Source organism: Heptranchias perlo, chromosome 35, assembly GCF_035084215.1.
Source record: "Heptranchias perlo isolate sHepPer1 chromosome 35, sHepPer1.hap1, whole genome shotgun sequence".
In the NCBI taxonomy this organism is placed as follows: Eukaryota; Metazoa; Chordata; class Chondrichthyes; order Hexanchiformes; family Hexanchidae; genus Heptranchias; species Heptranchias perlo.
The window spans coordinates 25,823,024-25,835,488 of NC_090359.1; the positions used below are offsets into that span (position 1 = coordinate 25,823,024).

Sequence of the window (12,465 nt, forward strand, 5' to 3'; positions counted from 1 at the left end):
CTGCACTGCACAGAGGATATAAATGTGGATACAGGAATTTATAATTGGAAAAATTTGTCAGGAAATGTGCACAGATGTCAATTTTTAAAAATATATTTGAGATTTTAATTATTTTACACAAACATGTTGGGATAACAAAGCTACAATTCACAACACTTTTTTGTTCAAAAAGAAATCTAATTGCAAAAACAAAATTGAATGGTCAAGTCCCCAATTTACATAAGAGACTTTGAATATGTGATATATTATTAAGTGGATGTATGGAGGGTGGGGCTATATTCTGCAAATCTCCAGAGAATCTCCTTCCCCACTTCCTGGTAACCTAGATTTACTTTTGATAGAATCACTAATCCTTTGGTAATATTTACATCATGTACAAAGCATGAGAAAAATCAATTCTAATTTTGTGGGGTATTTTTTTAAACACAGAAAACAGTTCTTTTAAAAAAAAATCTACATAAAGGTTTTGCTTGTATGCTCTTGTGAAGGGATGGATGCGACATGCTTGTAATGGTGTTTCCCCTGTACCTGGCCCATGAAGAAATGAGCCCTGAACAATCGAGGGTGAGCTATTCTGAAACATTTTCAGGTGCTGAGGGATGTGTAGGTGCCTGATCACATCATTAACATTAATAAGGCAATACTAGATTTTTTATAATACTTATATTCCTCCAAAGAGCCTACCGTGTCTGTCACAATCTCCCATATTGTCTGGGAAATGGCATTAGGATATAGTTTGATGACTGTGTATCTAAAGTATTTTATGCTTGGGGTCCCGGATACCGACAAGCTTTGTGACCCTTCAAAGCTGATTCTCAGTGATTATATCGTCTGCATTCGGTGTTTTCTTGTGTTAAGAGTACAGTTCCATGTGAAATTAGAGCTAGGCCGTTCAGCGCTGATGTCAGGAAGCACTTCTTCACACAAAGGGGCATGGAAATTTGAAACTTGCTCTCTCAAAAAGCTGTTGATGCTGGAGGCCAATTGAAAATTTCAAAACCCAGGTTGATAGATTTTTGTTAGGCAAGGGTATTAAGGGTTACGGAACCAAGGCGGGTAGATGGAGTTAAGATACAGATCAGCCTTGATCTAACTGGATGGAGCAACAGGCTCGAGGGGCTGAATGGCCTCCTCCTGTTCCACGTTCCTATGCTGGCTTCGCAAACTGAGCCACCCAGAAGCTAACACTCACTCTTCAAACAAACTAAAAAGTGGGGAAAAAAACAGAACTAAACAGTGTTAACTTTTTAATAAGAATTATTAATTGTAACAACTTAATCTTTAAAAGGGGTACAATCAATCTTTAGCAGCAAATGGAGTTATATAAAATGTTCCATTCACTGCAGTGCTTTAAAAAAAATCAAAAATATATTGTACCCTTATCGCTCTGGAGAATGGTGTAAAATATAATATACATGCATATTTACATTTATTTTTCATATGTATGCTCCAGTAAATCTCAGACCCTCTTCCCAAGTTATCTGAATGACACACCAGTGAGCATACTGCATTTGTTACTGTCCTGTGTGGAATGCAATTTGGAGAAAATGTTAGTGGGAACGTAGGAAAAGTGGTTCCCCATTTGGGGAAAAAGAGCTTATTATTAAAAACAGAGCGGCGCTCCTTAATTGCTGATGGCAGACTCTACCGTTTCAAGTCTGCCAATTTAACATATGTAATAGCCCTCCCAATAATCCACTACAGATTCAATTCCTGGTCTCTTCAGGACTTTGTGGATTTTAATCTTTCTGTGAGGAATGCGTGTCGACTGAGTGGAGTGTCCTGGGCCGTTGGCATCAGCAGGACAGCTGTCTGTAAAAAGCCCAATGCGGCTGCAGAAAGATGTCTTTGTCCAAGAATGAAAGTCACCTGACAACACAGGCTGGGGTGGCACCATTACACCGCCAGGTCCTTTGCAAACTTGAGTCGTGGTGGAACCTGTTTCTTGCTTTGTGAAGGATCCTCGTTATTTCTGCTGATTTTGTACAACTCGATTGTATGCACGATCATAAATGTCAGCCAGAAAAAGTGCGAAATCAAGCGCATGGAGAATCCAAACCATTCCAGTGCTCGCACACTGTTTGAGAGCTCCACATGATAAGGTATTGTGAAAATCAGGAGGTTAAGCTGCCCAATCTCATAACATACTATCCAAATGATGTAGCCTCCTACTCCCCAAAATAACTCCTTCCAGACTGATATGAGCAAGAGAAAGATTGCAACGATGTTCACACAGACAAGTGTAATTGATCCGATGCAGAATGGTATAATTTTCAAAAATAGACTGTCCTCAACATCCGAAGGGGTGGGATTAGGGAGGTTCTTGTAATGACGAAAATGCCCTGATTCAAAGATGAGGTGCATGATGGATACCATCAACATGAACATTCCGGCCACGATGGTCCCATCTCTGGGAGTCAACCCACACACTTCGCCAGCTAGCACTCTTCTCAATTTGACGTACAAGTTATGAAAGTTCACCATTTCGTTTCCTGGTGCTGTACATCCTTCTGAAAGTTGAGGGGCTTCTTTTTTTCATCGAGGTGGAACGTGAGGCTAGACAAATTGTTCACTGCAACAAAGTTTACAACAAATGTTGGTATGATTGCGATTTCCTCCAGATCTCGAACAGCCCCAATCTGGTGCAAACTCTACAACCTCTCCTTTTAATTATTCCCTATAGCGCCATGTCATTTAACCACCAAAACCACCAAAATTGTTAAAATTATTAGAATTACAAAAAAAAATCAAGTTGTTTGGTTGATGACATGCTCCACGGACAATCATTTGGGCCAGATATTGGAGGGATGCCTGGCATCAGTGGAACCAGGATAGACTAAACAGACTGGGGCGCTTTTCTCTTGAAAAGAGAAGGCTGAGGGGTAACCTAATAGAGATCTATGGAAGGGTTTGATAGGGTAGGTGTAGAGAAGATGTTTCCACTTGTGGGGGAGTCCAAAACTAGGGGCCATAAATATAAGATAGTTATTAAACAATCCAACGAGGAATTGAGCAGAAACTTCTTTACTCAGACAGTGGTGAGAATGTGGAACTCACCACCACATGGGGTGGTTGAGGTGAATATCTTTAGATGCCTTTAAGGGGAAGCTGGATAATTACACAAGGGAGAAAGGAATGGAAGGATATGTTGATAGGGTTAAATGAAGTAGGGTGGGAGGAGGCTGTTGTGGAGGATAAACACCGGCATGGAACAGTTGGACCGAATGGCCAGCTTCTGTGCTGTAAAATTATATGTCCCCAAATTAATAATAAATCCACCTGTGCCCAAACTCCCACCGCGCCCACCCGCGCCCAGACTCCCACACGCGCCCAGACTCCCACCCGCGCCCAGACTCCCACCCGCGTCCAGACTCCCACCCGCGCCCACCCGCGTCCAGACTCCCACCCGCGCCCAGACTCCCACCCGCGCCCAGACTCCCACCCGCGTCCAGACTCCCACCCGCGCCCACCCGCGCCCAGACTCCCACCGTGCCCACCCGCGCCCAGACTCCCACCCGCGCCCAGACTCCCACCCGCGTCCGGACTCCCACCCGCGCCCAGACTCCCACCGCGCCCAGACTCCCACCCGCGTCCGGACTCCCACCCGCGCCCAGACTCCCACCCGCGTCCAGACTCCCACCCGCGTCCGGACTCCCACCCGCGCCCAGACTCCCACCCGCGTCCAGACTCCCACCCGCGCCCAGACTCCCACCCGCGCCCAGACTCCCACCCGCGCCCAGACTCCCACCCGCGTCCAGACTCCCACCCGCGTCCAGACTCCCACCGTGCCCACCCGCGCCCAGACTCTCACCCGCGCCCAGACTCCCACCGTGCCCACCCGCGCCCAGACTCCCACCCGCGCCCAGACTCCCACCCGCGTCCAGACTCCCACCACATCCACCCACGCCCAGACTCCCACCGTGCCCACCCGCGCCCAGACTCCCACCCGCGCCCAGACTCCCACCCGCGTCCAGACTCCCACCACATCCACCCACGCCCAGACTCCCACCGTGCCCACCCGCGCCCAGACTCCCACCCGCGTCCAGACTCCCACCGTGCCCACCCGCGCCCAGACTCCCACCCGCGCCCAGACTCCCACCCGCGCCCAGACTCCCACCGTGCCCAGACTCCCACCACATCCACCCGCGCCCAGACTCCCACCGTGCCCACCCGCGCCCAGACTCCCACCCGCGTCCAGACTCCCACCACATCCACCCACGCCCAGACTCCCACCCGCGCCCAGACTCCCACCACATCCACCCATGCCCAAACTCCCAATACACCCACCCACGCCCAGACTCCCACCACATCCACCTGTGTCCCCCAAGCCTCTCAGAGTCCGCTTGCCGCCTGGTTTGACCCTCCCCCGGCTTTGGGCCTTGCTGTAATTACCTGACCGAGTAACCCACCGTCTCCGTCGCCATGACAGCCGCACAAGCCTGGCCGTCGCGTCCTGTGACGTGTTTTGAATTTCCCGCGGCCCTCCCCCCTAACGGCACTGGTTTCAAACTCGGCCCTTGGCCCACGTGCTCCCTCAACCGCCGTCACCCATGGCAACAGCGGCAGCCGGCGGCCACACTGCGCATGTCTAGGAACTCCCCTCCTCCCCCCCCCCAGCTGTGGAAAAAAAATTAATCTTTTTTTTTTGGCATTCAAACCATGCAATTTTTGGAGATTTTAATAATTGGTTTTTTTTTGCATCCATGCCTTTGTTGACCTTTAGACTTGACTATTCCGGCACGGACCCGATGGGCCGAACGGCCTCCTTCCGCTCCGTAACTTTGTATGATTCTATGATTCCATCGCTCTCCCAGCCGGCCTAAAAAAAACATTGCGCCCCTTTTTTTGTTATTCGTTCACGGGATGTGGGCGTCGCTGGCGAGGCCGGCATTTATTGCCCATCCCTAATTGCCCCTTGAGAAGGTGGTGATGAGCCGCCTTCTTGAACCACTGCAGTCCGTGTGGTGACGGTTCTCCCACAGTGCTGTTAGGAAGGGAGTTCCAGGATTTTGACCCAGCGACGATGAAGGAACGGCCGATATATTTCCAACCCGGGATGGTTTGTGACTTGGAGGGGAACGTGCAGGTGGTGTTGTTCCCACGTGCCTGCTGCTCTTGTCCCTCTAGGTGGTAGAGGTCTCGGGTTTGGGAGGTGCTGTCGGAGAAGCCTTGGCGAGTTGCTGCAGTGCATCCTGTGGATGGTGCACACTGCAGCCACTGTGCGCAGGTGGTGAAGGGAGTGAATGTTTAGGCTGGTGGATGGGGTGCCAATCAAGCGGGCTGCTTTGTCCTGGATGGTGTCGAGCTTCTTGAGTGTTGTCGTAAACTCGTTCAAAAAGCTCTGCTGCCTGCTATCCTAACTCCCGTTCATTCATCACCTCCCTGTGCTCGCTGACATACATTGGCTCCTGGTCCGGCAACGCCTCGACTTTTAAAATTCTCATCCTTGTTTTGAAATTCCCTCCTTGGCCTTCACCCCCTCCCTATTTCCATGACCTCCTCCAGCCCTACAACCCTCCGTGATCTTTGCGCTCCTCCAATTCTGGCCTCTTGAGCATCCCCGATTTTAATCGCCCCACCACTGGCGGCTGTGCCTTCAGCCGCCTAGGCCCTAATCTCTGGAATTGGAATTAATGACTTGGACTTGGGTTTACAGGGCACAATTTCAAAATTTGCAGATGACACAAACTTGAAAGTGTAGTGAACAGTGAGGAGGATAGTGATAGACTTCAAGAGGATTATAGACAGGCTGGTGAAATGGGCGGACACGTGGCAGATGAAATTTAACGCAGAGAAGTGCGAAGTGATACATTCTGGTAGGAAGAACGAGGAGAGGCAATATAAACTAAATGGTACAATTCTAAAGGGGGTGCAGGAACAGAGAGACCTGGGGGTATATGTGCACAAATCTTTGAAGGTGGCAGGACAGGTTGAGAAAGACAGGTTAAAAAAGCATACAGAATCCTGGGCTTTACAAATAGAGGCATAGAGTTGAAAAGCAAGGAAGCTATTGAAGCTTTATAAAACACTGGTTCAGCCACAACTGGAGTATTGTGTCCAATTCTGGGCAATGCACTTTAGGAAGGATGTGAAGGCCTTAGAGAGGGTGCAGAAAAGATTTACTAGAATGGTTCCAGGGATGAGGGACTTCAGTTACTCGGAGAGACTGGAGGAGCTGGGGTTATTCTCCCTAGAGCAGGGAAGGTTGAGAGGAGATTTGATAGAGGTGTTCAAAATCATGAAGGGTTTAGATAAAGTAAATAAAGAGAAACTGTTCCCATTGGCGGAAGGGTCGAGAACCAGAGGACACAGATTTAAGGTGATTGGCAAAAAAACCAAAGGCGACATGAGAAAAACATTTTTACACAGGGAGTAGTTATGATCTAAAATGCGCTGCCTGAAAGGGCGGTGGAAGCAGATCCAGTCGTGGCTTTCAAGAAGGAATTGGATAAATACTTGAAGGGAAAAAATTTGCATGGCTACAGGGAAAGAGCGGGGGAATGGGACTAGCTGGATTGCTCTTACAAAGAGCCGGCATGGGCTCGATGGGCCGAATGGCCTCCTGTGTTGTAACCATTCTATGATTCTAATTCCTTCCCCAAATCTCTCTCCCACTCTACCTCGCTCTCCTCCTTTAAAACACTCATTAAAACCTATCTGTTTGACCAAGCTGTCCTAAAACTCCTTATGTGGCTCAGCGCCAAATTTTGCCTGATAATCGCTCCCGAAGCATCTCGGGATATGTTAAACGGCAAGATGTTGTTGTGATGGAAGCAGATTCAATAGCAACTTGCAAAAGGGAATTGGATAAATACTTGAAGGGGAAAAAATTTACAGGGCTATGGGGGAAGGAGAAGGGGAGTGGGACTAATTGGATAGCTCTTTCAAAGAGCCGGCACAGGCAGGATGGGCCAAATGGCCTCCTTCTGTGCTGTACCTACTATGCTATTATGTATATTTCTAATATGTAACTTTAAGTTTTAAAAATGAAGAAACATTTTGAAATATTTAAACATTAAAACGTATTTTGTGGGGAGTGATTGAGGTGCATTACTCTGTGTCTCTGGGTGTATTTATAAATAATACCGAATTACTCTGTGTCTCTGGGTGTATTTATAAATAATACCGAATACTCATATATAACACTGACTAGTGAAGGGAGTGACCGAGGTGGTAGATTTTACAAGACACATTCTTAGGGTCGCCAACCCTCCAGGATTGACCTGGAGTTTCCTGATCAGTACTGCGAGCTATCCAGGAGAAACATCAGGAATTAAAACAATATTGTGTGTTTTTCTCGTTTGCTCTGAATCCTTTAGTTTATTAGTTCTAAAAATATTGGAGATGGGGTGGGGGCGGGGTGGGAAGTCATGTGATGAAACCTCCAGGAATATGTCCAACCAGAGTTGGCAACCCTAAACATTCTAGTTGGCTGGGTAGATTTTATATGTCATTCTCTGTTGCTGGGTAGATTTTACATCTCACACTCTGTTGCTGGGTAGATTTTATAATAAACTTAGTTAATTGTTAAATTCAGGAGGACGTAGACAAACAGGTGAAATGGGCAGTCACACAGCAGATGAAATTTAATGCAGAAAAGTGTGAAGTGATGCATTTTGGTTGGAAGAATGAGGAGAGGCAAAATAAACTAAATGGTACAATTTTAAAGGAGGTGCAGGAACAGAGAGACCTGGGGGTGCACATACACAAATCTTTGAAGGCGGCACGACAAGTTGAGAAGGTTGTTAAGAAAGTATCTGGGATCCTGGGATTTATTAACAGAGGCATAGAGTACAAAAGCAAGAAACTTTTGCTAAACCTTTATAAAACACTGGTTAGGCCTCAGCTGGAGTATTGAGTTCAAGTCTGGGCACCGCACTTTAGGAAGGATGTCATGAGGACGGCCTCAACCGGGATCTTGGGTTCATATCACGCTACACGTAACCCCACCAGCGGGAAAAAAAAGTTATCTGTTTTTAATACAACTGGACATTCTCTCTCTCTCTCTCTCTGTCTGTGTAATCTGACCCATTGTGTATTCAGTATACTGGGATTTAATGTTTTCCGTGGCTAACCTGTCTGAACACCAACGACACCTTTGATTGCTGTGATTGTCTCCCAGCCTAATATATGCTATGCGATTTTAAAACCCTTCACTCACTCACCTGACGAAGGAGGTAAGCTCCGAAAGCTTGTGATTTTCAAATAAAACTGTTGGACTATAACCTGGTGTTGTAAGATTCCTTACAAAGGTCTTGGAGAGGGTGCAGAGGAGATTTACTAGAACGGTACCAGGTTTGGAGGACTTCAGTTACGTGGAGAGACCGGAGAAGCTGGGGTTGTTCTCCTTCGAACAGAGAAGGTTAACGGGAGATTTGATTGAGGTGTTCAAGATCGTGAACGGTTTTGACAGGAGTGAAAAAGGAGAGACTGTTTCCAGTGGCAGAAAGGTGGGTGACCAGGGGACACAGATTTAAGGTGAGTGGCAAGAGAGCCGGAGGCGACACGAGGAAACATTTTTTTTTTAAACGCAGCGAGTTGTGATGATCTGGAATGCGCTGCCTGAAAGGGCGGTGGAAGCAGATTCAATAATAACTTTCAAAAGTAAGTTTCAAAAGGGAATTGGATAAATACTTGAAGGGGAAGAAATTGGAAGGTTATGGGGGAAAGAGAAGGGGGGAGGGGAGGGGGAGTGGGATTAATTGGAGAGCTCCTTCAAAGAGCTAGCACAGGCACGATGGGCCGAATGGCCTCCTCCTGTGCTGGACCTGCGAGAGGTCACTCCCTGTTGCTGGGTAGATTTCAGACGCCGCGCTCTGATTGGTGCAGGTGTCTTGTTGTGGTGCCCCACGCGCCCCCGGGGCGGTCTCGCGAGGGCGGCGAGATCTCGCGGTGCCAGGCGCTGCAGTATGGCCGCCGGTGTGTGAAGCTGCTGCTGAGGAGAGTGCGGGGCCCGCAGTGACCGAGACACCCCCCCACCCCCAACCCAACCCAGCACCCCACCACCGAGCGGGACACGGCAGGTAACCGCTCCCTGGGCCCGGGCTCGGGCACACGCACCGCGGCCCGTGTCCAGGCCCCTCCCTCCCCCGTCAGGACCGCCTCCCTTCACAGGAGATCGGGGTTCGAGAGAGGGACCCCCCCAATCTGGGGTTCGAGAGAGGGACCCCCCCAATCTGGGGTTCGAGAGAGGGACCCCCCCTCCCCCAATCTGGGGTTCGAGAGAGGGACCCCCCCCCCCTCCCCCCCAATCTGGGGTTCGAGAGAGGGACCCCCCCAATCTGGGGTTCGAGAGAGGGACCCCCCCTCCCCCCCAATCTGGGGTTCGAGAGAGGGACCCCCCCAATCTGGGGTTCGAGAGAGGGACCCCCCCTCCCCCCCCAATCTGGGGTTCGAGAGAGGGACCCCCCCAATCTGGGGTTCGAGAGAGGGACCCCCCCTCCCCCAATCTGGGGTTCGAGAGAGGGACCCCCCCCCCCATCCCCCAATCTGGGGTTCGAGAGAGGGACCCCCCTCCCCCCCAATCTGGGGTTCGAGAGAGGGACCCCCCCTCCCCCCAATCTGGGGTTCGAGAGAGGGACACCCCATTCCCCAATCTGGGGTTCGAGAGAGGGACCCCCCTCCCCCAATCTGGGGTTCGAGAGAGGGACCCCCCCTCCCCCCAATCTGGGGTTCGAGAGAGGGACCCCCCCCTCCCCCAATCTGGGGTTCGAGAGAGGGACCCCCCTCCCCCAATCTGGGGTTCGAGAGAGGGACCCCCCCTCCCCCAATCTGGGGTTCGAGAGAGGGACCCCCCTCCCCCAATCTGGGGTTCGAGAGAGGGACCCCCCCTCCCCCAATCTGGGGTTCGAGAGAGGGACCCCCCCTCCCCCAATCTGGGGTTCGAGAGAGGGACCCCCCCTCCCCCAATCTGGGGTTCGAGAGAGGGACCCCCCCCAGTCTGGGGTTAGGGGATTGTTGTTTGATTGTTTTCGTGCCGCACATTCAGACACTGACGGGTGTCTCCATTAATGCTGAGTGACATTCCCAGAAAAGAGTTCACTCACTGCAGCATCGTTCCTGCAGTTTAGTTGTGGATTAGAATTTATAAAATAGTAAACATTTACTTTAACAACAACTTGCATTTATATAGCGCCTTCAACATAGTAAAACGTCCCAAGGCGCTTCACAGGAGCGATTATCAAACAAAATTTGACACCGAGCCACGTAAGGAGATATTAGGACAGGTGAGCAAAAGCTTGGTCGAAGAGGTAGGTTTTTAGGAGCATCTTAAAGGGGAGAGAGAGGCGGAGAGGTTCAGGGAGAGAATTCCAGAGCTTAGGGCCTAGACATCTGAAGGCACGGCCGCCAATGGTGGAGCGATTATAATCGGGGATGAGCAGTGGCCTGAATTGGAGGAGTGCGGAGATCTCGGAGGGTTGTAGGGGTGGAGGAGGTTACAGGGTGGGGGGGGCGAGGCCATGGAGGGATTTGAACGCAAGGATGAGAATTTACCGCAATTAGTTTTTTTTAACATCATGAGTAGGTCCCTGGATGTTGGCATTTAATTTGGTGATTTTTTTTTTTATGGAACCGGCGGCTTATTACAGGGAAGTGAAACTTTCTTGCCCTCATCAGCTACAATCAGTGGGGAAAAATAGCTACAGAGACAGAGCGATGTCAGCAGATATACACTACCTTTGGAACCCTGTGGAGTGATTTAAGCTTTGGAGTGGTGAAAAACTGTCAGCATAACTCCAGATCTGACTGGAGTGCGTTGGTGCGAGATAGGTGGAGCTTGACATTGAACAGAGGATCACTGCAGGCTGGGATTAAAAAGTACCTTGGGACGGAGGGGAAGGGGTTTGCTGGAGCGCTTTAGAATCTGAAACCAAACCTTTGGGAGAAATTGCGTGCCCCTTACCCTCGCTCTCAAAATGTTCAAAGTTTACCGGCTGGGATCAGTTTGGGGACCAGCGCTCACTTCTGGTTGTAAGATCTGCCGTGGCTCAGTGGGCAGACCTCTCGCCTCTGAGTCAGGAGGTCGTGGGATCAAGTCCCACTCCGGAGACTTGAAAACACAATCCAGGCTGACACTCCCAGTGCAGTGCTGAGGGAGTGCCGCACTGTTGGAGGTGCCCTCTTTCGGATGAGATGTTAAACTGAGGTCCTCGTCTGCCCTCTCAGATGGATGTGAACGATCCCACAGCCACTGTTCCAGAGAAGCGCAGGGGAGTTCTCTCCGATGTCCTGGGCCAATATTTATCCCTCAAGCAACATCACTTAAAACAGATGACCTGATCAATATACATTGCTGTTTGTGGGACCTTGTTGTACGCAAACTGGCTGCAGCATTTCCTACATTACAACAGTGACAAAAGTACTTAATTGACTGTAAAGAGCTTTGGGACATCATTCGGTCGTGAATGGCGCAGTATAAACGCAAGTTCTTTTATGATGCCAGTCTGTAGTAATCGAGGATTGCTGGCTGCCAATCAGTTCTGTGGCGACAAATCTCGGACTGGGAGCACAGTGAACTGCAGCCCAAATGGCAGCTCGAAAACCCTCCTGATGTTGAAAAAAAAATTAATTTAAGATAAATATAATTTTCTTAAAGGCAACAAGGCCAGCAGTAGGAGGGTGTAAATGTACTCCTTTTGCTGCAGTTCCCTTCCCCTTTAAGTGGGCAGCAGCTGTGGGCTTTTTATGTTGTCATTAACATCTGATCGAAGCTTTGAATAATCCTTTGCCGTCCTGCAGGCACTCGTCTTTCTGTTGCAACAGGCCTGGGCTCCTCGGGCTGATTCCCTCCACTCGTGACATCGTGGGCACTGCTACAAGGCCGCTGTGCACACGAGGTAGGTGACGCCCTCTCGGAGTTCTGTTTGCCTACCCATGGAATTACATTACATGGAATTTACAGCTCAGAAATGGGCCATTCAGCCCGAAAAGGCTAATGGAATGTTAGCTTTTATAACTAGAGGGCTAGAATATAAAGGGGAGGAAGTTTTGCTACAGCTATACAAAGCCCTGGTTAGACCACATCTGGAGTTCTGTGTTATGTTCTGGGCACTGCACCTTGGAGAGGATATATTGGCCTTGGAAGGAGTGCAGCGCAGATTCACCAGAATGTTATCAGGGCTCCAAGAGTTAGATTAAGAGGAGAGATTCCATAAACTCGGCTTGTTTGAGGGGTGATTTGATTAAGGTTTTTAGGATTTTGAAAAGAATCGATAAGGTAGATGGAGAGAAACATTTTTCCACGGATGGGGGAGTCTAGGACAAGGGGACATGTTATTAAAATTAGAGTCAGGCCATTCAGGAGAGAAGTTAGGAAACACTTCTTCACGCAAAGGGTGATAGAAGTGTGGAACTCTCTCCCACAAAGAGCAGTAGATACTATCTCTATTAATAATTTAATATCTGAGATCGATTAGTTTTTGCTAGCTAAGGGTATTAAGGGATATGGAGCCAAGGCAGGTCAAT

The 12,465-nt window shown here is 49.4% G+C and overlaps 2 protein-coding genes across 3 annotated transcripts in view; one reads left to right on the top strand and one right to left on the bottom strand.

Annotated features, from left to right (window-relative positions):
• Positions 1 to 1,225: 1,225 nt before the first annotated feature.
• On the bottom strand, positions 1,226 to 4,456 carry LOC137302190 (transmembrane protein 217-like). The gene is made up of 2 exons (XM_067971852.1): positions 4,393 to 4,456; positions 1,226 to 2,572 (listed from the first exon to the last, which is right to left on the bottom strand). The coding sequence occupies exon 2, from the start codon at positions 2,482 to 2,484 to the stop codon at positions 1,897 to 1,899; it is 588 nt and encodes a 195-aa protein (XP_067827953.1). The 5' UTR covers positions 2,485 to 2,572; positions 4,393 to 4,456; the 3' UTR covers positions 1,226 to 1,896.
• Positions 4,457 to 8,891: 4,435 nt separating this feature from the next.
• Positions 8,892 to 12,465, top strand: part of wrap53 (WD repeat containing, antisense to TP53) — a 42,180-nt gene continuing 38,606 nt past the window's right edge. For both annotated transcript variants that reach the window (XR_010958466.1, XM_067972198.1), the window contains exons 1-2: positions 8,892 to 9,023; positions 11,740 to 11,837. The gene's annotated coding sequence lies outside the window, so the exon portion shown is untranslated. The remainder of the gene's footprint in view (positions 9,024 to 11,739; positions 11,838 to 12,465) is intronic.